This window comes from Salarias fasciatus, unplaced genomic scaffold, assembly GCF_902148845.1.
Source record: "Salarias fasciatus unplaced genomic scaffold, fSalaFa1.1, whole genome shotgun sequence".
Classification (NCBI taxonomy): domain Eukaryota; kingdom Metazoa; phylum Chordata; class Actinopteri; order Blenniiformes; family Blenniidae; genus Salarias; species Salarias fasciatus.
Genome location: NW_021941276.1, coordinates 50,951 through 76,136, shown reverse-complemented (window position 1 = coordinate 76,136; position 25,186 = coordinate 50,951). Strand labels below are relative to the sequence as shown.

The 25,186-nt window shown below is 59.7% G+C and overlaps 1 protein-coding gene across 1 annotated transcript in view; it reads left to right on the top strand.

Annotated features, from left to right (window-relative positions):
- znf438 (zinc finger protein 438) overlaps positions 1 to 19,976 on the top strand; it is a 30,385-nt gene extending 10,409 nt beyond the window's left edge. Inside the window, exons 2-4 of the mRNA XM_030086919.1 lie at positions 2,078 to 2,150; positions 16,866 to 18,604; positions 19,276 to 19,976. Of these exons, the coding sequence (XP_029942779.1) occupies positions 16,893 to 18,604; positions 19,276 to 19,831 (2,268 nt within the window). The 5' untranslated portion in view covers positions 2,078 to 2,150; positions 16,866 to 16,892 and the 3' untranslated portion in view covers positions 19,832 to 19,976. The remainder of the gene's footprint in view (positions 1 to 2,077; positions 2,151 to 16,865; positions 18,605 to 19,275) is intronic.
- Positions 19,977 to 25,186: the final 5,210 nt, after the last annotated feature.

The following is a 25,186-nucleotide window of genomic DNA, read 5'->3' as shown; positions in this document are numbered from 1 at the left end:
GCCGCTCGGCCCTCCAGTCCTTGAGTTTCACCTCCGGTCTGGAGGAGGAAGACGAGCGGCCCTCGATCGGTCTGGACGCCGTCGACTCGGTCTGCTGGAGTTCTGACGCTCGGCGCCACCTGGAGGTCTGAGGTCAAAGCCCTCCTGGATCAGGACGGAAAATAGATATCGGCTTTTAACGATCTTGATTCAGCAGGAGGTCGCCAAAAAATCTGATTGGGGGGATGACCAGTGACTGGTTCTCCTCTAACCAGGTGATCAGTGATCCTCTCAGAACCGACTGAAGAGACCAGGAGGTTCAGAGCCTCACAAAGTCCACTTCCTGGTCCAGTCTGGGCCCGTTTACGCCACAACGGCGCTCCCGAGCTGCTGGAGAGAGAAGTTTTGGAAAACGCGCAGGCTCCATGGAGACGGAGGAAACCCTGGTCCAGGTCCTGAAACCCTGGTCCTGGTCCCAGTTCTGTGAAACCACGTTGTTTTCATGTTTCTTTGTAACGTGGCCTCAGGATGTTGTGAGAGCGTGAAGTGTGTTCTGCTGAAACGTCGTGGCGTCGGCGAGTCTCGCTGGCAGGTGAATCATCATCAGTCAGTCTGAAGCTTTGGTTGACGTTGGTCATTTTATAGCAGCGTTTCGGCGATGGCGGCGGCGTTTTCAGGCCGACTCGTGTTTTTAACAGGAAAAGTGCTGCGGCTGCAGACAGGCGGCGGCGGCGGCGGTCCCCGCTGTGCGTTTGTCCTCAGGTTAGCATCCAGCGCCCGGCTTTTGTTGACGATAAGCATTTTCCTGCCCCCCCACCCCGCCACCCCCCACCCCGGCTCTCTGGGATCGGCCTGTTTAGACTGACTTGCTGCGTTGTCTCGTTTCCCTCCGCCGGGGACGAGGGCGGCGGCGGCGGCGTTCCAGCATGGCGTGTCCTCCACTCCCGTCCCTCAATAATTCATCCGGACAACCGGAGTGATTATTCTGTGAATTTGCACTAAACACTCCTTTATGGGCTCCTTCTCTCCCGCCGTGCACTCGCTCCGCGGCGTGCACGTGGCGGCCCGAGCGCTCGCCGCTGTTCTCCGCCTGAAACAAAGGAGGTGTCGGGGTGAATTAGCCCCCCCCACCTGAACGCCCGGAGAGCTGAGAGATGCACCACAGGTTCTGCTGAGTCGCACATGAGCCGCCGTGTCGCCCCCCCCCCCCCCCCCCGCCGTTCCCCCCGCCCGCCGCCCCCCTCCCCCGCCCGCCGCTCTAACAAGCTTGTTGGAAGAGGATGAGGCGTGTTAAATGAATAATTTACCAGCGGAGCTCCTGACTTATTGAACACGGCTGGATGGGCTGAGTGGGCAGCGCCGGGACGCCGCCGCCGCTAAACCAGCGCTAATGGAGGCCGAGGCGACGGCCGTTTAGAGCGAGAGGGACGCGCCACTGATCGTGTGTGTGTGTGTGTGTGTGTGTGTGTGTAACTCACTCGGTTCCAGTTGAAACAGGGTCCGCAGGTCTCTGTACCTTCTAAATTTAAATTTTTCCTTCTGATCTGGGAAATCCAAAAACAGGAAATGAGCCGATTTCTGTTTCCTGGTTTGATGTTGGCTCAAAAAAACAAAACCCAAAAAAATGGGATAAGAATCGTCTCATTCAGAAATTGAAGATCAGGAGAGGAGCCTTTGTCTGATTTTCTGTTTTGTCTTTAACAGAAGTCGGGAGTTTAAATACGACCGTCTTCTTTTGGCAGAAAAACCAGCGAATGGGAAATCAGATCAAAGGTTTTCCATTTTTCCGATTTCCACATTTCTGGGGATGGAAACAGCTGCTGTTCAGCTGGAGAACGTTTTGGGACTCCAGGACCTGAACGGAGAGTCGTCGGCGTACAGGGAGTGCTTCTGATCTGGGCCACAGGCAGGAAGTAGACTGAGAAGAAAAGCGGGCCGAGAGCCGAGCCCTGAGGCACTCCACAGTTCAGCACAGCTTCCCGGGTCCATTCAGCTCCAGTCTTCGTCTCCTCAGTCTCTTCAGTGTCTTTGTCTCTTCCTCTTCACTCTCCACCGTCTCAGTTGCTGTGAGCTGAAGGTCTTTGAAATGTCTCGACAGGGGGACGGTGGAGAGGGCGGGACAGGACCACCGAGCAGGAGACGGACAGACGGACGAATCATCCATCGCATCGGTAAAACACCGACCGCCACTCCTCCAATCTCTGACCGGAAACATCGGCTTTCTGAACCGAAACATGTTTGAAGTCAGCTGTTCTGCTTTCGAGGCAGTTAAAGCTTCCATGAAGTGTAATTTAAATTCAGCCAATCACCGACAGACGTTGACATTGTTTCTTAATTAGGAATCAACTGAACACAAAGGAAGAATTCCTTTTTTGATTTTTCTTTCAAAATAAAATATCATGTAGACCAACTTAACACGACGTCTGTGTCAAATACAGTTCACTGAAAGCCTGGGAGTTGTCATGTTGGGCCAGTAGTTGGTGCTGCTGGTTGTCTTTTATTAAAGCCACACACACACACACACACACACACACACACACACACACACTGCAGAGAACCATGAATGTTCTCGTCCCTCTACTGAGCTTGTGCAGAACAACCGTCCACCGCGGCACATGCTCAGTAGCAGTGTTTCTCTCGTTTCCATGGAGACGGAGCATTTTCACGAAGTTCCACCTCAGGAGCCGTTCTCGACCGTCGGCGTTCTCGAGCATCGCCGTCATGCGAACAGAACCAGAGAACTCAACTGAAGCTTTTCTGTTTTTCTTTCAAATCTGAGCCTTGTTTATCTGAACTCAGTAGAACCACATCGGTTCTGTCGAATGCTGCAGAACGCAGCAGGATGCTGGCGAACACTCCAGAACAGAGCAGAACCCTGCAGAACCCTGCAGAACCCTGCAGAACCCTGCAGAACCCTGCAGAACGCGGCACTCTGCCGCTCGGTGGTTCGACTTGCCGGTCTCCAGTGAGGGTGGCGTGGGAGTGACGGAGTCGGCGTGTTTGCTCTGTAACAAAGACACGATGAGGAAATGTCAGCGGCGTTCCATAATTAAGCGCCGGCTCCGGTTTGTTCCGGCTCTGGAGAACGAGCGGAGAACGAGCGGAGAACACTCCAACCTCAGGTTATCCCGTAAAACCCCTCAAATCCTCACTCTGACATCTGGATGCTTCTTATGGACACAGCAGGAACCATACATCCATACACTTCCCGTGTGTGTGTGTGTGTGTGTGTGTGTGTGTGTGTGTGTGTGTCCCAAGAGAGTGAAATCCCTCAGCTCACACTGACCTCATTATAAAAATAGCTCATCTATCCAGCCATCACATTTCCCTCCATTTCCCCCCATCCTCCACTCTGATCCTCCCTCTAACCCCCCTCTCTCTCTCTATCTCTCCCTCTCTCTCTCCCTCTCTCTGTCTCTCTCTCTCTCTCTCCATCAGTGTGTCCTGTCTTCCTCTCTCTGGAGGTTTGTTTCCCTCTTGCTGCTGGTTTGACTCTAATCTCTAATGTCCTTTAATCACCAAGCATCTCCCGCCACAATAAAAGACTGCAGTCAAGATGGCATGATCCTGCCTCGGTCCCACGGAGGGAACCGAGTTCTGGAGGGAACCAGACTTAACGGCTGCTGAGAACCCGGTTTTTGTGTGTGTGTGTGTGTGTGTGTGTGTGTGTGTGTGTGTGTGTGTGTGTGTGTGTTTGCATATTATTCCTTCTTTATTCATGTCAGACATGCTCAAAACGCATCAACAAGAACAGGGAACCTTGTCCATCTGTTCTGTCCGGGTTCTTCCCCCTCCGGGTTCTTCCCCCTCCGGGTTCTTCCCCCTCCGGGTTCTTCCGCCTCCGCCCTCCCGCTCCACTGCCTGTGGTCACTCCGTCACGCCGCTGCTCACCTCTGCTCGGTTCGGCAGCACACTCTTCCTCTTCCTCTTCCTCTTCCTCTTCCTCTTCCTCTTCCTCTTCCTCTGCCGCTGGCTGGAGTTCTGGTTAGACTGGTTCCTCGGTGATCTGTCTCCACACTGGATGCAGGCCGGGTCTCTGATCCGGACTCAATCCTGATCGGATCGATGGATAACGGATATTAACCATGCTTTGATACGCCAGCCGCCGTCCGCTGAGCCCCGTGGGTGACCTGCTGCAGTCAGGCAGTAACCAGGCCATAACTGGGCCGTAACCAGGCGGTAACCAGGCGGTAACTGGGCGGTAACCAGGCGGTAACTGGGCCATAACCAGGCGGTAACTGGGCCGTAACCAGGCGGTAACCAGGCGGTAACTGGGCCATAACCAGGCGGTAACTGGGCCATAACCAGGCCATAACTGGGCCGTAACCAGGCGGTAACCAGGCGGTAACTGGGCCATAACCAGGCGGTAACCAGGCAGTAACCAGGCCATAACCAGGCGGTAACCAGGCGGTAACTGGTTCGGAACGTGTCTGAGTTCAACCCGGAAACTAGAAGTTCTGAGACGGAACAGGAAGGTTCTGTTTCCTCCTCAGACCTTCACTCGGTCGTTCTGGCAGCAGGTGGCGGTTCCTCAGCAGTTCCCTCAGTGGTTCCTTCAGCGGTTCCTTCAGCGGTTCCTTCAGCGGTTCCCTCAGCGGTTCCCTCAGCGGTTCCCTCAGCGGTTCCCTCAGTGGTTCCTTCAGCGGTTCCCTCAGTGGTTCCTTCAGTGGTTCCTTCAGCGGTTCCCTCAGCGGTTCCCTCAGCGGTTCCCTCAGTGGTTCCTTCAGCGGTTCCCTCAGTGGTTCCCTCAGTGGTTCCTTCAGCGGTTCCTTCAGCGGTTCCTTCAGCGGTTCCCTCAGCGGTTCCCTCAGCGGTTCCCTCAGTGGTTCCTTCAGCGGTTCCCTCAGTGGTTCCTTCAGTGGTTCCTTCAGCGGTTCCCTCAGCGGTTCCCTCAGCGGTTCCTTCAGCGGTTCCTTCAGTGGTTCCTTCAGCGGTTCCCTCAGTGGTTCCTTCAGCGGTTCCTTCAGGATCTCCTGAATCAGTGTGAGTTTTGGTTCCGTTAAGTTTTTTCAGCCACAGAACCTATTTTACTTGAACATGAGGTTCTTAAAGAACCAACGCTGTAAATATTAGAAACTTCCTCCGACTCAGCACTTTTTTAAAAACGTTCTGTTTGACCACTGAGCCCAAAGTGAAGCGAAGGAACCAGAAGAGTCGGTTCTCGGTTCTCGGTTCTCGGCCTTGAACTGGGCGGTGGCGCCGTTTCCATTGACGACGCTTCTCTCCTGACGAGTCTCACGAGATCTCGGTGTTCTCAGCCTGACGATCCTCTCTGGACGGCGATGTTCTTCTGCATTGTCGCGGCAGAACCCCCCCCCCCCCCCCCAGGCCACCGCATGCTAACGCGCCGCGCTGCGTCTCATTGACCTGCTTTTCGGCGCCCGGGCTTCACCTCCACTGCGGAGGCACCGCTGGGATCATCTGCATACGGCTTTGATGTGCGGCGGCGGCGGCGGCGCTCTTCCAGGAGCCGTCATTAAGGAAGTTTGCGCGGCGGTGCTTCCTCCACCCGTGGTGGCTGAAGCCTCCACCCGCCGCCCCTCGCTCCGTCACCCGGCCTCCACCGGTCCGCCGCCGCCGCCCTTCGCTTCAAAGCCCGACCCGCTGCGGTCCGTCCTTCACCGCCACGCCGGCGTGTTTGTCTGTGCCGCATCGCCCTTGGGGTGGGTTGCCTCCGCCCACCTCCACCCCTCCACCTCCCCTGGTCTCCGCCCCTCCTCGCTGTGGATCTGTCTCCGGGCTCGTCACGTCCCTGAACCTGCTCTAATTAGCATCCCACACAGCGCAGTTTATTTACCCAGGTAGCGTCGGGAGGGGGGGTGGGGGGGTGGAGGGGGGTGGAGGAGGCAGTCAGGAAGACGGCGGGCGGAGGGCTGGGAGCAGGAAGACTCCACAATCAAAGAGCCGAGAGACCGTGGCGCCGGATGCTCCGGTAATGATAGCTGCAGAGACTCGCTGCAGAAAGTGGAGAAAGTGAGAGAAGTTTCCCGCCTCTCCACGCCTCCTCGCCGCCGTTTCATCTCAGAGGCACGCGGCCTAAAATTAGCGAGCTGCCAGCTTCCTGCCGTCGCTCCTTCCAGGCCCATTAGCGCGCCGCCGCCGCCGCCGCGTGGAGGGTTCGTTACGGAGGGACCGGCGGCGCAGGTGTTTCCTCAGCGTCCCCGTCGTGAGGAGAGGTGTACTTCACACACCCGCCAGCGGAGAGCGAGACGTCGACAGACGTGGAGGCGTCCGCCGCTTCGCCGTGTCTCAGGAGCGGCGTCCGGCGACTCGCCGTTTCCCTGGTCTGACGGCGCCTTGCTGTCAGATCTAGAACCTGGTTTCACAGGAAGCTCTTTGTCAAACGTTCTGAGAACGACGTCCGTCCCAGAAACACTGAAGACGGTGGAGTTGGACGTGTTTGATTTTCGGAAGACTTCTTCCAGTCTCCTCCGGGCCTCCTCCGGGCCTCCGCCAGACCTCCACCGGTCCTCTGCCGGGCCTCTGCTGGTCCTCTGCCGGACCTCCACCGGTCCTCTGCCGGGCCTCTGCTGGTCCTCTGCCGGTCCTCTGCCGGTCCTCTGCCGGTCCTCTGCCGGTCCTCTGCTGGTCCTCTGCCGGTCCTCTGCCGGTCCTCTGCCGGTCCTCCGCTGGTCCTCTGCCGGACCTCCACTGGGCCTCTGCTGGTCCTCTGCCGGACCTCCACTGGGCCTCTGCTGGTCCTCTGCTGGTCCTCTGCTGGTCCTCTGCCGGACCTCCGCCGGTCCTCTGCTGGTCCTCTGCCGGACCTCCACTGGGCCTCTGCCGGGCCTCTGCTGGTCCTCTGCCGGACCTCCACCGGTCCTCTGCCGGGCCTCTGCTGGTCCTCTGCCGGTCCTCTGCCGGTCCTCTGCCGGTCCTCTGCTGGTCCTCTGCCGGTCCTCTGCTGGTCCTCTGCCGGTCCTCTGCCGGTCCTCTGCCGGTCCTCTGCCGGACCTCCACTGGGCCTCTGCTGGTCCTCTGCCGGGCCTCTGCCGGTCCTCCAGCGGGCCTCCGCTGGTCCTCTGCTGGTCCTCCGCTGGTCCTCTGCCGGTCCTCTGCCGGTCCTCTGCTGGTCCTCCGCTGGTCCCCTGCCGGTCCTCCGCTGGTCCTCTGCCGGTCCTCTGCCGGTCCTCTGCCGGTCCTCTGCCGGGCCTCTGCCGGGCCTCTGCCGGTCCTCCAGCGGGCCTCCGCTGGTCCTCTGCTGGTCCTCCGCTGGTCCTCTGCTGGTCCTCCGCTGGTCCTCTGCTGGTCCTCTGCCGGACCTCCGCCGGTCCTCTGCTGGTCCTCTGCCGGACCTCCACTGGGCCTCTGCTGGTCCTCTGCCGGTCCTCTGCTGGTCCTCTGCCGGACCTCCGCCGGTCCTCTGCTGGTCCTCTGCCCGACCTCCACTGGGCCTCTGCTGGTCCTCTGCCGGTCCTCTGCCGGTCCTCTGCCGGTCCTCTGCTGGTCCTCTGCCGGTCCTCTGCCGGTCCTCTGCCGGTCCTCTGCTGGTCCTCTGCCGGACCTCCACTGGGCCTCTGCTGGTCCTCTGTCGGTCCTCTGCTGGTCCTCTGCCGGACCTCCACTGGGCCTCCGCTGGTCCTCCGCTGGTCCTCTGCTGGTCCTCCGCTGGTCCTCTGCTGGTCCTCTGCCGGACCTCCGCCGGTCCTCTGCTGGTCCTCTGCCGGACCTCCACTGGGCCTCTGCTGGTCCTCTGCCGGACCTCCACTGGGCCTCTGCTGGTCCTCTGCCGGTCCTCTGCTGGTCCTCTGCCGGACCTCCGCCGGTCCTCTGCTGGTCCTCTGCCCGACCTCCACTGGGCCTCCGCTGGTCCTCTGCTGGTCCTCTGCCGGGCCTCTGCCGGTCCTCTGCCGGTCCTCCGCTGGTCCTCTGCTGGTCCTCTGCCGGTCCTCTGCCGGTCCTCTGCCGGGCCTCTGCCGGTCCTCTGCTGGTCCTCTGCTGGTCCTCTGCTGGTCCTCTGCCGGTCCTCTGCTGGTCCTCTGCCGGTCCTCTGCCGGTCCTCCGCTGGTCCTCTGCTGGTCCTCTGCCGGTCCTCTGCCGGACCTCCGCCGGTCCTCTGCCGGTCCTCTGCCGGTCCTCTGCCGGTCCTCTGCCGGTCCTCCGCTGGTCCTCTGCTGGTCCTCTGCTGGTCCTCTGCCGGTCCTCTGCCGGTCCTCCGCCGGGCCTCCGTCAGTTGCAGCATCTCGACAGAGGCGTCTCCTCGACCTCGACGGACCCGTCCAGCATCGTTCCCGCTCCTCTTCTCTCCGGTCGCCGGGCGGCTCTGGAACCTTCCTGACGTCTCGGACTCGGCAGGTTCAGGAAACACGACGGCGGCGAGTCAAGCCGTGATATTTTGATTGTTTTGGGTTTTTTGTTTGGCTGAAAGTCACCGAGTACGACTGTCTGAGAACCTCGGCCCCGGTGGAGATCTGGGAAAACTGTCTTCACGTTTTCTTGTAGGCAGAGGGAGACGTTTGGTGTCACAGTACGAGACAGAAGTGTCCTTAACGTCTTCTGCATTGTGACACTCGCGCTAGCTCCTGAAGCTAGCTCCTGAAGCTAGCTCCTGAAGCTAGTTCCTGAAGCTAGCTCCTGAAGCTAGTTCCTGAAGCTAGCTCCTGAAGCTAGTTCCTGAAGCTAGCTCCTGAAGCTAGTTCCTGAAGCTAGTTACCCAACCAGCTAAACTCATCCTGTAAAGGTTTAATCTGTGGAACTGGAGAATCCTCTCATCATCAACAAGTAAACATGTGATTAGCTTAATTGCATTGCTAGAAATGCTAACATGTTAGTGTTAGCATCTTAGATTAGCTTTAGCGGTGCTAGTGTTACATGTGTCCTGTGTTGTTTTTTCCTGGATTCTGATTGGCTTTCCTGGCTTCATGTTTCATGTTGTACTGCCCCCTGCTGGTCCGTCCTCCCAGCAGCTCCTCACCGGGTCTTTGAGGTGAATGAATCTTATTGTGAAGGCGTGGTTCAGGAAGTTCCTCTGGGGGATTTTAACAGCCGCCGTTTGCAGACTGACTGTGAGGCTGACTGGAAAGCGGTTTGAACGCCTCGCCGTCTCGTCCTCATCCTCGTCTCGTCCTCGTCTCGTCCTCGTCTCGTCCTCGTTGTCGTCCTCGTCTCGTCCTCGTCTCGTCCCGTCAGTCCAGCAGCTCTGCCCGTCCGTCCTCCTCAGGTCTGTTTGACCTTTTCTTCAGGGTCCAAATGTCACAGCGACAGAAAGGTCAGGGAAAGGTTCAGAGCTCAGCAGAGTCTGGATGGCTAACGCCAGCGCCCGCCTCAGGGCCGTGTGTGTGTGTGTGTGTGTGTGTGTGTGTGTGTGTGTGTGTGTGTGTGTGTGTGTGTGTGTGTGTGTGTTCAGACCTGGAACACACTTCTGCACGCACTCAAACACTCTGCTGTCACCTCGGCTCGCCGTCGACGCCACTCAGCCTGGAGCCGCGGCAGGCACGTGCACGCGGCCGCGGCAGGCACGTGCACGCGGCCGCGGCAGGCACGTGCACGCGGCTCAGCGCCGCCGTCCGGGTGACTGAGGACGCCACGGGTTCATGGGGATGACACACGGCCTCGGAGGACACGGGGTCAGAGGTCAGGGGTTTTACAGCATCCTGCCTTCAAAGGGCAGGACTCTGGGTCTCCTTCACTGAGGGTCCAGCTGCTCTGCCGCCACGCTCCGGGTCCGGGTTCAGGGGTCAGGGGTCAGGGTGTTGATCAGCCACCGGAGCAGTCTGCCAGGTCCACCTGCTCTGACCGGAGCCTGATTGGTCCAGACCGGGTCTCACTCCGGTCCTCGCTGTTCTGCCAGCCGGCAGAGAGCGATCAGAGCGATTCCTCCTCCATCTCCGACCTCTGACCTCTGACCTCCGTCATGTGACCGAACGCAGATGGCGATCTCGGCGAGCGCCGGGATTCCTCCATTGATCAATCTGCATCCGCATGCAGGGCCGAGCCGCCGGGCCTGATGGGAATGGATTTCTCCCCGCATCGATCTGCTCAGGGTGACAGCGATGACTTACTGTGTGTGTGTGTGTGTGTGTGTGTGTGTGTGTGTGTGTGTGTGTGTGTGTGTGTGTGTGTGTGTGTGTGAGTTGAGAATCCCATCTGGTCCTCTTGTGTTCCCTCCTGCCTTTTACTGCTCATCGTTTGACGGAAAGGTAAAAGGAGCATCTGGATGTTGGATGATCGTTGCTTTTTGCTGTGTGTGTGTGTGTGTGTGTGTGTGTGTGTGTGTGTGTGTGTGTGTGTGTGTGTGTGTGTGTGTGTGTGTGTGTGTGTGTGTGTGTGTGTGTGTGTCTGTGTGTCTGTGTGTGTGTGTGTGTGTGTTCGCTCCACCTCGGCTGCCTCGTTCAGCAGAGCTCAGGGATGAAACAAGGACCTCTGCAAACACTGATTTCATTTTCCCCATGACCGCCTCCACCACACACACACTCACACACACACACTCACACACACACACACACACACACACACACACACACACACACACACTCTCTCTCATGCACGCTCACACGTGCACACTTTAGGCCGCACAGCAGAGATGAGCAGTTAGCATGCGTGCAGGCAGGAGCAATCGAGCACAGATAACTCCTGAGCTCAGTGGGGGGTGAAGCGGTCCGGTTCCTCCAGGTTCTGTTATTTTACTGTGTTTCAGTAAAACGTCCCGTAAAAGAGGCGAGAGAGAGAATCCTTATCTTTACAGCTGTGTGTGTGTGTGTGTGTGTGTGTGTGTGTGTGTGTGTGTGTGTGTGTGTGTGTGTGTGTGAGAGGGAAAGATGGCCGCTGGACATGGTTCTCACAGCCGGCTGGCCCCGACCCCCCATGATCTGCCCTCTTATCTAGCCCAGATCCTGGCCTTTCATCTGGGCTAAACCTGGGGGAGCCTGGCCTCCCTCACACACACACACACACACACACACACACACACACACACACACACACACACACACACACACACACACACTCCAGACCCCCTCCATGGCAGCTCTGTATCTGTTGTCCCAGATGAGCTGCTCTCACCCCGGGGGGGGATCCTCCTCCTCCTCCTCTTCCTCCTCCTCTTCCTCCTCCTCCTCCTCTTCCTCCTCCTCCTCTTCCTCCTCCTCCTCCTCTTCCTCCTCCTCCTCTTCCTCCTCCCTCCTCTTCCTCCTCCTCCTCTTCCTCCTCCTCTTCCTCCTCCTTCCTCTTCTCTTCCTCCTCCTCCTCTCTTCCTCTTCCTCTCTCTTCTCCTCCTCCTTCCTCATCCTCTTCCTCTTCCTCCTCCTCTTCCTCTCTCCTCTCCTCTTCCTCTTCCTCCTCCTCCTTCTCCTCCTCCTCTTCCTCCTCTTCCTCCTCCTCTTCCTCTTCCTCCTTCTCCTCTTCCTCCTCCTTCTCCTCTTCCTCTTCCTCTTCCTCCTCTTCCTTCTCTTCCTCCTCTTCCTCCTCCTCTTCCTTCTCTTCCTCCTCCTCTTCCTCCTCTTCCTCTTCCTCCTCCTTCTCCTCCTCCTCTTCCTCCTCCTCCTCCTCTTCCTCCTCCCCTTCCTCCTCCTCCTCAGTATTTATGGCAGTAATGAGGTGCTGAGAGCAGAGTACTAACAGTACTCTAACGGCAGACTAACAGTACTCTGGAAGTACGCTAGCAGTCTTCTGACAGTTCCCCTCATGGGTCCCGGGTCCGGCCTCGGCCCCTCATGGGACCCGGGTCCAGCCTCGGCCCCTCATGGGACCCGGGTCCAGCCTCGGCCCCTCATGGGACCCGGGTCCGGCCTCGGCCCCTCATGGGACCGGTCCGGCCTCGGCCCCTCATGGGACCCGGGTCCAGCCTCGGCCCCTCATGGGACCCGGGTCCGGCCTCGGCCCCTCATGGGACCCGGGTCCGGCCTCGGCCCCTCATGGGACCCGGGTCCGGCCTCGGCCCCTCATGGGTCCCGGGTCCGGCCTCGGCCCCTCATGGGACCCGGGTCCGGCCTCGGCCCCTCATGGGTCCCGGGTCAGGCCTCGGCCCCTCATGGGACCCGGGTCCGGCCTCGGCCCCTCATGGGACCCGGGTCCGGCTGAGCCGGTTTGACTGGAGCTTCATTCCATTCCAGGTGGATGCCTGGCTCTCCGGCTCAACCCTGACCCCCGTCAGCATAAACAGCAGATCCTCACCTCTGACCTCTGACCTCTGACCTCCCAGCTCTACCTGATAACCTCTCTGTGGACACACACACACACACACACTCCCTCCTGTTCTCTCCAGAAACCAGGTTTCTGCGTCGCCCTGACCTCTGACCCCGCTCAGATTAGATGGCCGGTGTTTCAGAGGTAGATTGAGTGGTGTGTGACCTCGTCCGCCTCGCCGCCGCCGCGTCTCCGTCAGGACGGGCTGAGGGTGGAGGGTGGAGGACCAAGGCGCTGGACGGATTCCGGTCTGTGACCCCGAGAGGTTTGTGTCCTGGTGGGGTCACCCGCGCCACAAAGGTCAAAGGGCAGAGGCCTGACGGAGCGCTGAGGAGCTGCTGGGTGGAAACAGGATGAACAACGTTCTGTTGTAGAAACGACCGGCTGAGGAACCTCAGGGGAACCTCAGGGGAACCTCACAGCCCAGAGCAGCAGAGAGAGGGGGTCCCTTCCCTGGATGGTCCTGGACTCAACAAGAACCTGGGGGACTCGAGGGACCTGGGGGACCGGGGGGACCAGGGGGAACTTGGGGGACCGGGGGGAACCCCAAAGGCCAGGGAGGAGCTCTAACTCTGACCTGGGACGATCACATAGACTCTGCAGGGGGTCGTTATGCTGGTCTGGAGGTCTATAGGGACCCGGAGCGATCTGAGGGTCTGCAGGGACCCGGGGCGATCTGAGGGTCTGCAGGGACCCGGGGCGATCTGAAGGTCTGCAGGGACCTGGGGCGATCTGAGGGTCTACAGGGACCCGGGTCGGTCTGCAGAGGTCTGATTGGGTCCAGGTCGGTCTGGTCTACGCTCGTCTTTTCGAAGTGTCGGTGTTCAGTCATATCGCTGCATCCTTTACTGAGATGTTGAGAACCTGGGTGGGTCTCTCTCAGCTTCTCCCTGCTCCGGGTTCTCGCTGCTCCGGGTTCTCCCTGCTCCGGGTTCTCCCTGCTCCGAGGGTTCTCGCTGCTCCGGGTTCTCGCTGCTCCGGGTTCTCGCTGCTCCGGGTTCTCCCTGCTCCGGGTTCTCCCTGCTCCGGGTTCTCCCTGCTCCAGGTTCTCGCTGCTCCGGGTTCTCCCTGCTCCGGGTTCTCCCTGCTCCGGGTTCTCCCTGCTCCGGGTTCTCCCTGCTCCGGGTTCTCCCTGCTCCGGGTTCTCCGCTGCTCCGAGGGGTTCTCGCTGCTCCGGGTTCTCGCTGCTCCGGGTTCTCCTGCTCCGAGGGTTCTCGCTGCTCTGGGTTCTCGCTGCTCCGGGTTCTCGCTGCTCCGAGGGTTCTCGCTGCTCCGAGGGGTTCTCGCTGCTCCGGGTTCTCCCTGCTCCGGGGGTTCTCGCTGCTCGAGGTGGTGTCTCGCTGCTCCGGGTTCTCCCATGCTCCGAGGGTTTCTCGCGCTCTGGGTTCTCGCTGCTCCGAGGGTTCTCGCTGCTCCGAGGGGTTCTCGCTGCTCCGGGTTCTCCCTGCTCCGAGGGGTTCTCGCTGCTCCGGGTTCTCCCTGCTCCGGGGGTTCTCGCTGCTCCGAGGGGTTCTCGCTGCTCCGGGTTCTCGCTGCTCCGGGTTCTCCCTGCTCCGGGGGTTCTCGCTGCTCCGGGTTCTCCCTGCTCCGGGGGTTCTCGCTGCTCCGGGTTCTCCCTGCTCCGGGGGTTCTCGCTGCTCCGGGTTCTCCCTGCTCCGGGGGTTCTCTGCTGCTCTGGGTTCTCGCTGCTCCGGGTTCTCCCTGCTCCGGGTTCTCGCCGCTGGAATGAGACAGACTTTGTTCAAGTGTTCTGTGTGGACCAGGTGATCTCTGCGGGGTGAACGGGTCGTTTTCTCTGGGGCTGGTTCCTCAGTTCCCCTGGTTCTAAAACAAAGATGGAAAAACGGGTTTTCCCCTCTCGATGTCGTGGCGTCCCCGGGTCCTGCCGTCCCGTCTCACTGGAGCAGACGTCTCAATGCCAGGCAATGCCGGGGGGGGCGTGTCCAGACCGGCTCACCGGGACGCACCGTGGACGTCGGTTCTCTGGTCGCAGAACAAACTGGCCTCCACGGCGTTACGTAGACGTTCTGCTGACTGGAGAACGTCCCCAAGAAAACCCAACGCATGTATTTCCCACGACTCTCCAGAGACCCGGCGAGTCTCCAGGAGACGGTGGACAACATGTCCACCAGCAGAGACAGATTCTTGGTTTGGTACCAAAACAGTTCCATTCCTCGTTTTGGTCTTACTGACTGACCTCGTGCTCCAGGAGGGTCCGGGTGTCCCGTCCCGGTGCGTTGAGCCGACCAGGTGAGCCAGGTGAACCAGGTGAGCCAGGGGTTTCCAGGTGAACCAGGTGAACCAGGGGTTTCCAGGTGAACCAGGTGAACCAGGTGAACCAGGGGTTTCCAGGTGAACCAGGTGAACCAGGGGTTTCCAGCTGCTCTGTTCCTCCAGCAGCTCCGTGTTGTTGGAGGTCTGGAGCCATCGGGTCCGGGGTTTCGGGTCAAGGTTTCCCTCGTGGTCGTCTCCAGCCTGAGGCCTTCGGGTCGAACTGGAGAACGTCTCGTGTCGGATGTTCTGGGGATGGAGGACATGGTCCAGCCAGCAGGGCGGCGCTGTGCGACCAGGGAAGATGCTCGGGGCTGGCCTGGTTCTGAGACCTTCACTGGAGACTGGCTGGGCCGCCTGGTGTTCTCCGTGGTCCTCAGAGTCCTGGTGTTCTCCATGGTCCTCAGAGTCCCTGGTGTTCTCCATGGTCCTCAGAGTCCTGGTGTTCTCCATGGTCCTCAGAGTCCCTGGTGTTCTCCATGGTCCTCAGAGTCCCTGGTGTTCTCCATGGTCCTCAGAGTCCTGGTGTTCTCCATGGTCCTCAGAGTCCTGATGTTCTCCATGGTCCTCAGAGTCTTGCTATCAGAGCCAGACTGTGGTTCAGGGTCCTCGTTTCTGAGCCATACAGCAGGACGGAGAGGATGGCCGGGCTGTAGACTCGGAGCTTGGTCTTGGTGAGACGGTCTGGATCCAGAGTGGTTCCAGAGGGACTGCAGAGCAGAGGCTGCCAGGACTCGTCTGCGGTCAATCTCTGGTTCTAGGTCCTGCTGTCTGTCACCGTGGACCCCAGAGACACAAAGTTCCTGACAGGCTCCACGACGTCGCTCCCGGTTTGCATGGGAGGAGGATCTGCTCCATGGGAGGTGGATCTGGTCCATCACAGACATGCATGGACCTGGTTTCAGTCCAGCTCCCCTGGAGCCGAGCTGTGCTCCTCCTCACGGTGAAGCCAGAGCGTCTCAGCTGACTGCAGGCTGTCTGAGCAGGATGGTGTCATCAGCGTATTCCAGGTCCGTCAGGTGGTCGCTGCCGAGGGACACTCCGGGGACGCCTGCAGACCCGGGACCTCATATGGTCCATGATGCAGTAAAAAGATCAGGAGCCACACGGCCCTGGAGAACGCCGCTGGAGACGGTGAACCAGCTGGAGTCAGACCGTTCATACGGACTCAGCTCTCTGCTGCAGAGCAGCTGGAGCACAGCGGTGGTCTTGGGCGGAGCTCCGAGGGTTTGGAGGATGTTCCACAGAGAGGAGTGGCAGACGGTGTCGAAGGCGGCTTCAGATCCATGAATCCAATAAACAGATGGCGGTCTTTACGGAATTCATGGGTCTTCTCTATCAGCAGACGTACGGCAGAGATGTGGTCGACTGTGGAGCGATTGGGGATAAAGCCAGCCTGCTGGGGACGGCGGCGGCTTCTGGTCGCTGGAAGGAGACGGTGAAGCCAGATCCTGGTGAAGACCTGGCCAGGGACGGAGAGCAGGGTGATGCCTCTGTGGTTTCCACAGACAAGCCGATCACCCTTCGTCTCCAGAAGGGCAGGATGACCCTCTGGTCCAGGCGGTGGTTCATCTCCAGAAGGTCAGGATGACCCTCTGGTCCAGGCGGTGGTTCGTCTCCAGAAGGTCAGGATGACCCTCTGGTCCAGTCGGTGGTTCGTCTCCAGAAGGTCAGGATGACCCTCTGGTCCAGGCGGTGGTTCGTCTCCAGAAGGTCAGGATGACCCTCTGGTCCAGGCGGTGGTTCGTCTCCAGAAGGGCAGGATGACCCTCTGGTCCAGTCGGTGGTTCGTCTCCAGAAGGGCAGGATGACCCTCTGGTCCAGGCGGTGGCAGCTGCTCTGTTTCCCACACCTGATAGCACAGGTGGGTTAGCCACTCCCCCATGGCATTGCCGCCGGCTGTGAGCATCTCACCGGTGATGGCACAGATGCCGGGGCTTTCCTGATGTTCAGTTTCTTCAGGGCAGCTCTCACTTCCCCAGGTGTTACAGGGTCTGTGCAGCAGGGGGCGCTGGGGGGGCAGCGTTAGCAGCCTCTTGGGGGGCGGGATCAACCGGGATGGTGCTGTGCTGCAGGAGGAGGCTGAAGTGTTACTTCCAGCGCTCGAGGCAGGTGGCTTCAGTTGTAATGAGATTACCGTCAGAATCTTTTACCAGAGTTGTCTTTATGTGTGGACCGCTCCGGGCTTGGCAGGTGCAACCCCCCGAAGGAGGGCCCCCCTATCCGCCACCCAGGGGACGCCTCTACGCCGTAGAGCCCCAGCATGAGGTCTGAAAACATCCAAGTATGGAAAGACTGACCAATGACTGATAAGAACTAGTTTGTCTTTTTAGGATTCCTCTTGCAACAAGACTTCATCAGTCGGGTGAAACGGACCTGTCTGACGACGGTCTCGTCTCCAGACCCGTGAGATCGTCCCTTCAGACTGAAATGCAGACCCGTCCCGGTGCAGCCGTTCTCTAAAGGTCTTGTTTCCTGTGCTTGTGTTTCAGCCGGCGCCGGGTCAGTCCAGCTGTCAGATGAAGAGCCTTCAGTTCCGGAGCATCGCCCCGAAGGCCCCGGCTGCGGTGCCGTCCCCCTCCCCTGCCGTCCTGTCCCGCCAGCTTCCGTCAGCCCTCCCCGAGGCCTCCGCCGCCTCCACCCCCAAGTCCATCATTGTGCCCACCCAAAACTATGCCCTGATGCAGATCGCGGGCCGGGACGGGACCTTCTCCCTGGTGGCCCTGCCCCCCTCCGTGTCCTCCTCCACGCCGCAGCGGACCCCGTCCGTCCAGAAGACCCTGAAGCTGCCCATCCCCAGATACCAGCCGGTGAGGAGCAAGGGGACCGCGGACCGGGTCAAACCCGCATCGCCGGCAGCGCGGCTGAAAACCGCCTGCACCACGGCGCAGACCAGGTCTGGACCGAGTGTCGGGTCTGCAGCTTCCACCAAGAAACCACAAGAAACAAAGCACACCAAGGACGCCGTGGTGCCCAAAGAAGAACCCTCGGAGCAGCTGGTCTTCCTCGACCCGGCCTCTGCAGACATCTCTGTCACCGCTCTTCTGCCGGACAACGCTGTCCTGTACCCGGGTTCTCAGCTGGACCGAGACGGTTCCGAGCGACCTGCTACGAGCGGCCTGATCCAGAACCTCCAGTACCCGGCGACCGCCGTCCAGAGTCCCCCGGGCCAGTCCCCCGAGGACGGCCGGCCAGCGGTGAGGCTGTGCCCGGCCAGGCAGGCCTCGGCCCCGCCCCCCAGCAGCATCACGGTCCTGTCCCCGGCCATCTTCAGCAAGGCGGTCCAGATCATCCCGTCCCCGCCCCGAGGCAAGCTGCCCATCCTGCCCTACTCCAAGATGAAGAGCGCCCTCGTCCCGGCCGCCAAGCTCAGCAACGTTTCCCCGGAGAAGAAACTCACCAGCCCCGTAAACGCTGCTCCGCCCAAGACCCGTGAGACAAGGGACGCCTCGAGTCTCAACCCGGCGCCAAACTCTGGTCTGCAGGCCCAGGAGAAGGCCACGCCCCTGCCCGTTCTGGGAACCATCCAGAAACTACCCGGCAAAAAAAGAGGACGCAAGAGAAAGACGCTGGAGGACATCGTAGCGTTCGAAGCCCGAAAGAAGAGGTCCCTGTCCTTCTTTCGAAGGAGGACTCCTGAGAAACCAGCAGCAGCCGCTCCAGGGTCCGGACCGGAGGAGGTGGACATTTCCAAAAAGTACCGCAGCATCCGGCCCAAGCCCGTGCTCGTGATGGAGACGCTTCCCCAGCTGGTCAGTTTGTCCGCCGTGACCCCGGACGGCCAGGAACCGGAGCTGATCCTGGGCCGCCGGCTCCCCGCCGCCGCCACGGCCCCGGACCGCCCCCCCCAGCCCGCCCCGGTCACGCTCCATCTGAGAGGCGGGTCCCACTCCAAGGTGGTGGGGAGCCGCCCGCTGCACCGCTGCCCCACCTGCAGCCGCTGCTTCCAGTCGAAGCGGCACCTGCAGAGCCACCTGCGCAGCCACGCCGGCAGCCGGCCGCACGTCTGCCCCGTCTGCCGCAAGGCCTACGCCCGCTCCGGCAGCCTGAGCAGCCACGCCAAGCTGCACCACGCCGAGGCGCGCCCGCGCCGCGCGCTCAGCTGCCAGTTCTGCCACAAGGCCTTCGGCTACGTGGGCGTGTACTTCGGCCACCTGAGGGAGGTGCACCGGGTGGTGCTGACGGTGGAGCCGTCCGTCAGCCACCACGAAGACCACGGCTCCGGGGACGGGTGAGTTCCGCCGCGTCCTCCAACGGGCCAGTTCCAGGGAGAACATGGAGTGCTTGTAGTGTCTCGAAGGTCCGTCCAAACCCCAAGGGTACTTGGAGCCACTGAAGGGTTTTTGAGAACCGTTCCTAAGGTGGAACTTTTCGAAAACCCTCCAACTCCGTCATGGCATGACTGGACAAAGACAAGGACTGAAATCACTGCTGCTGCAATCAGAGCAGCGTTCCTCCAGAGAGCAGGACTTCCTGTCCACACTCTCCTGCTCCTGGTCCAGATTCTCCTGGTCCTGGTCCAGGTTCTCCTGCTCCTGGTCCAGGTTCTCCTGGACCTGGTCCAGGTTCTCCTGCTCCTGGTCCAGGTTCTCCTGGTCCTGATACCAGTCTAGATTCTCCTGCTCCTGGTCCAAGTTCTCCTGCTCCTGGTCCAGGTTCTCCTGGACCTGGTCCAGGTTCTCCTGCTCCTGGTCCAGGTTCTCCTGCTCCTGGTCCAGGTTCTCCTGGTCCTGGGGGTCTGTCCATATCCCCCATAGTTATGTTCCCAGTGTGTTCTTCTCATTCCAGAACCAAACAGCGCCCACTAGTGGACCAACATGACGAGTACATGACTACTTGAATGGTTGCCATGGAAACGGTGTGTCTCCCTGGTTTCATTGGTCGTCTGTTCTCCGCCGGCAGAGAGAACTCTCCGGAACCGCCGGACGAGCCGGACCGCGAGGACCCGGTGGAGCTGCAGATCAAGTGCGGCCGCTGCCAGGCCGTCACGCCGACCTTCGCCGACATGAAGATGCACCTGCTGTACGTCCACGGCGAGGAGGTCCCCGTCCGGCCGCGGGACGGCCAGCCGCCGCGGGCCGGCCGCGAGGCGGAGGACGAGCTGGTGAAGCACGCCGCCCACTACTGGCGGCAGCTGAACGAGCGCCGCAGCCCGGTCCGGTGCGGCAGCTGCGACGAGGAGTTCTTCTCCTTCTCCAAGCTGAAGCGCCACATCCAGTCCCGCCACCGCGGCCGGGGGGACGGCGGCGGCGGCGGCGGCGGCGGCGGGCTGGGCGTGCTGGCGGCCGGCGCCGCCTTCAACTGCGTGCTGTGCAGCGCGGTGCTGGCCAGCCGGGAGCTGCTGCTGCAGCACTGGAGCGGCCGCCACCGCTGCCAGCAGCCCGGCCTGCTGTGGGCCGCCCTGAGCTGCTACTGCCCCCTGGAGGAGCCGGACACGCCGGCACCCAGCCCGCGCTGACCGGACACGCCCCCTCACCATGAGGCTCCTCCCATCCAGCTGAAGCTCCTCCTCTCCCACTGAGGCCCCTCCCCTCCCTCAGAGGCCCCTCCCCCCTCCCTCCGAGGCCCCTCCCCTCCCTCTGAGGCCCCTCCGCTCCCTCTGAGGCCCCTCCCCTCCCTCTGAGGCCCCTCCCCTCCCACCGAGGCCCCTCCCCTCCCTCCGAGGCCCCTCCCCTCCCACCGAGGCCCCTCCCTTCCCTCAGAGGCCCCTCCTCTCCCACCGAGGCCCCTCCCTTCCCTCAGAGGCCCCTCCCCTCCCTCAGAGGCCCCTCCCCCTCCCTCAGAGGCCCCTCCCCTCCTCAGAGGCCCCTCCCCCTCCCTCAGAGGCCCCTCCCCTCCCTCAGAGGCTCCTCCCCCTCCCTCAGAGGCCCCTCCCCTCCCACCGAGGCCCCTCCGCTCCCTCCGAGGCCCCTCCCCTCCCACCGAGGCCCCTCCCTTCCCTCCGAGGCCCCTCCCCTCCCTCCGGGGCCCCTCCCCTCCCTCCGAGGCCCCTCCCCTCCCCCGTCAGCAGCACAGGGACGGAGAGTCTCCTGTTTCGCCACGTTGTGACCGAGGCGTCGCCGGTGGAACCTGGTCTTGTTAGAACGTGGAGGAGAACCTGGTTCTCGGTCACAGAACCCTCTTTCCTAAACATGTTTTGGTTGCACTGTTCAGTTTGAGGACTTTGGTTTCTTCTTCGGAGTTTTGTATTTAATGTTCTGCTTGAAACTAGAGAATTATTTTTTTTTACTGCTTTATTTAAATGACGGTAACGAAGCGAAGCGAAGACTCGTTTCTCCCGTCGAGCCGTCGAGCCGTGCAGACGATTCCCGGTTTTCACATTTCAGCTGCCGACCGGATTCGCACAACATCACTGTCTTTACTTTATTTTGAAAATTATTCCAGATTTACTAGAAGAAAATCCAGTGTTTAATCAGTCGTTCTCACGTTGAGATTACAGAACTCATTTCAGTCAAAATATCCACTTCATTGAAACTCGTATTTCTTCAGATGTTGGTTTTGTTCTCATTATTTAGATTTTATTCTGAAAGTTAGTTTTATTCTGACTTTTATCTTCAGTTCCTAAACTTTAACATTATCAGGACTTCTGTCGTTCTTTAAAAAAGTTAATTTTTCAGCATCGTTTGAATCTTTTTGCTTTCGGCTGTTTCACGCATTTCAGATGAGGAAGAAGCGTTTTTATATTTTCGTTTCCAGAACCGTTTCGTCAGTCGAGCTCAGTTTCCTCTGGAACCGAGAAACGTTGGAATTTGTTCTTGAATCGTTCACCTTCATGTTTGTTTTTTTAACATTCCTTTTCTTGTCGTTCAGATTTCGTATTTCATTTTGAAACTTTTCACTATTTCAGGATTTTTTGGACGTCCTTCATCACTTTATTTCCAAAAAGTTTTCTGAAGATGGACACCGGAGCCCTGACCTCAGGAGCCGCTAACGCCCACGTAGCACGTGGACGCTCAGCTCGTTGACCCAGAATGCAGTGCGTGCGGGGCTTCGTTTGGGCGGCGTCTCGTCTTGTTTTGCCGTCTCCGCCTTCGGGCGTCGGACGGATCTGTCTTTTTCTCCCTGAACGATTCGACTGTGAGAAACAGAATCTGCACGGCTCGCCGCCGCCGAGACCCGAGGCCTCGCTCGCACCACGGGAAACGCAGGCTTCTGAAATCGATGTCCGTTTCCACGGAAACGGGGAAAAAATGACCAAAATCTTGCAGTCAGCGGTTTTCGGTGATGAAGCCGCTCGTTCATCACCTCTGTCGCCGTTTCAGAAACGTCGTGAATCCGCCGTCAACGCCGCATTTTCTGACGTTACCGTGGAAACGCAATCGGAGCTGTTCTCAGAAAGCTGCGTCTCCAGTGGCTCAGAGCTCTGTTGTCATGGAAACGGACACTCACGGCGTCGCCTGTCTGCAGCGAGCCGTCGTCACGGAAACAAATCCACGGTTCAGCGTGTCGACGGCGCGCCGTCGGCGTTGCGAGCGAGGCCTCGGGGTTCGGGTTCGGGTTCGGGTAGCGGTTCCTGGAGGACTGTGCCGCCGGCTGACGGTCACTGCAGGTCGTCCGGATGCGTCGGGTCGGCGCCGCCTCGTCGCTCGCTCAGACTCTGTGGTTTGACTTGAAGCTGCGGCTATTGGTGCGACGCCGGGCGGCGGTCCAGAACCGGGACCCCTGGACCGGCAGCAGACGCCCGCCTCGTGGCCTTCTGGAGACGCGGCGGAGCGACGCCTGCCTGTGTGTTCTGGGATTTGCCAGGGTTCTCGCCACTCTCCTGATTGTAGAAGTGAGTTTTTTGCCTCGACGCTTTTTGAACCACTGACAGGAAACGTTTTGGCGAAGACAGGAAGCGCCGCGTCGTCGTGTTGCAGCCTCATAGAAACTGTCCGGTCCAGACGAATATGCTATTTTCTACAGTCCAGTCCTGAGTGTCTGTGCTTGTGATGGTCGTGGAACCGCACCGAGACGCTCCGTCGTCCGGAGCGCGGCGCTTCACGGCTAACGTTCGTCTGTTTTAACTTTCATATGAAGAAAAAAAAAAAGATCACAGGGTCAAGTGAATGTACCTGAATGTTTTCAAACCTACCAAAAGTATATGAATATATATGCTACATAGACTTATTCTAGAGCTATATGGAGACGACAGATAGATCTATATAAATCTATATATTTGCAGAGTTTACCAGCTGGAGGGAAACCAGATGCAGATTTCATCGCCAGCTAAAGCCATGAGGAGCTGTCCTTAGTGTCTGACACACAGCGAGCGGCCGGGAGCAGGACCAGGTCCACCGGACCCCCATCCGGAGACCCGGCGACCAGTCAGGGTGTTCCTGTGGCTCCGCCCCGCGACGTTCTGGGTGGAACCACAGGAACACCGTAGGATCTGAACCGGTCAGGGTGTCCAGGTTCAGGTCCTGGTTCCAGCAGGGGGGCGTTTTGGTCCCAGACTGCTGGAATGAGGATCTGGAGGAGGGTGGACTCGTCCCCGGCCCGTCGGGGTCTCGTCCTTCGCTCACGGCCCTCATCATAACCCAGGAAGTGACAGGATTAAGGCTCAGTCTCTTCTCTCCTCAGCTACATGAGAGAATCTCACAACAACCGTCAGCACAACGTCCCGGGTCGGGTGGTTCCGGGTCGGGTGGTTCCGGGTCGGGTGGTTCCGGGTCGGGTGGTTCCAGGTGTTCGGCTCACTTACTGTTGACTGTGTCAAAAAACGGAGAAAATCTACTAAAAACAAACAAAAAAAGACTGAAGTGTTTGTGCTCGTGACTGTTGCTGTACCTGAAGACCCCGGTGTTTCAGACAATAAAGATTTGCCTTGTTGACGACATCGAGTCCAGAGCTTCTCTGCAGGCGGACGAAGGTCAGCGTGACCGCCTGTCCGGCTCCGGTGTGTCTGGGACTCAGCCACCGCCCTCAGCCGTTAGCCTAGCCACCGCGTCAGTCGGCCGTTAGCTTAGCCACCGGCGTCAGTGGACCGTTAGCTTAGCCACCGGCGTCAGCGGACAGTTAGCTTAGCCACCGGCGTCAGTCGGCCGTTAGCTTAGCCACCGGCGTCAGTCAGCCGTTAGCTTAGCCACTGGCGTCAGTCAGCCGTTAGCTTAGCCACCAGCGTCAGTGGACCGTTAGCTTAGCCACCGGCGTCAGTCAGCCGTTAGCAACTAAAGAGAATAAAAGACTTGGAGTTCCAGGCAGAACAGTCCAGAACAGTCCAGCTGGTCGAACTGACCATAGTAAATAGTTCTGCACAAGAACAACAAGAACCACGTTCCTCCAGAGCGTCAAACCTCCCAGTCCAGGTTCTCCTGGTCCGGGGACTCGACACTGTTCACATTAACAATGGAGAACACACTCCATGCTCTCCACTGGTAATGTTTGGACTGTTGTTCTCCGTGTTCTAAGTGTGTTTTGTTCTCAGCAGCACCACCTGGTGGACTCACATGAACTGTCCCTGCTTTCCAGAACGTTGCGTTCTGAACGGAACCTGAAGGTCTTTGACATTCAGCAGTAGTTTTCTCACCAGGAGGTCGAGGAAAAAGCAAGGCATTGACGTTTTGCTGTGGGAGGTCAGGCTGCACGCGTTAGCGGTTAGCGGTTAGCCAAGGGGCTTTTAGGAGCCTCCATATGCCCCCCCCCCCCCCCAGACCTCCATCTGTCTGCAGCCTCAGAGCAGCTCAGACCTCCGTCACCTCCGTCCAGACCTGGACGTCCTTCGCTCCACGCGGCGGCTGGAGGTTCAGGTGGCGCCGAACAATGGCCGCCGCTCCACCGCCGCCTGGTGGCGTCGTTCTGGATCAGCCGCCGCCTGACGGCGTGTTTCCAGTCTTCAGAGGAACAACGTGACGAGCTGAGAACCGTTTCCTCCGTCATGTGACCACACACAGGAGAACATGAAGAACGTCGTCTGGACAAGTCGGATTCACGCTTCAGCAGAGGAACCGAAGAGAAGCAGCAGGAGAACGTTCTCCTCAGTAAGAGGAACCAAATAACATCAAATAACCAACAATTCACCACGACAGAGGAGAACCCTGCAGAACCCGACCCAGAGGAGAACCCTGCAGAACCCGGCCCAGAGGAGGACCCTGCAGAACCCGACCCAGAGGAGAACCCTGCAGAACCCGGCCCAGAGGAGAACCCTGCAGAACCCGACCCAGAGGAGAACCCTGCAGAACCAGGCCCAGAGGAGAACCCTGCAGAACCCGACCCAGAGGAGAACCCTGCAGAACCAGGCCCAGAGGAGGACCCTGCAGAACCCGACCCAGAGGAGAACCCTGCAGACCCAGGCCCAGAGGAGAACCCTGCAGAACCCGGCCCAGAGGAGAACCCTGCAGAACCAGGCCCAGAGGAGAACCCTGCAGAACCCGGCCCAGAGGAGAACCCTGCAGAACCCGGCCCAGAGGAGAACCCTGCAGAACCCGGCCCAGAGGAGAACCCTGCAGAACCCGACCCAGAGGAGAACCCTGCAGAACCCGACCCAGAGGAGAACCCTGCAGAACCCGACCCGGAGGAGAACCCTGCAGAACCCGACCCAGAGGAGAACCCTGCAGAACCAGGCCCAGAGGAGAACCCTGCAGAACCCGACCCAGAGGAGAACCCTGCAGAACCAGGCCCAGAGGAGAACCCTGCAGAACCCGACCCAGAGGAGAACCCTGCAGAACCAGGCCCAGAGGAGAACCCTGCAGAACCAGGCCCAGAGGAGGAGAACCCTGCAGAACCAGGCCCAGAGGAGAACCCTGCAGAACCAGACCCAGAGGAGAACCCTGCAGAACCCGACCCAGAGGAGACCCTGCAGAACCAGGCCCAGAGGAGAACCCTGCAGAACCCG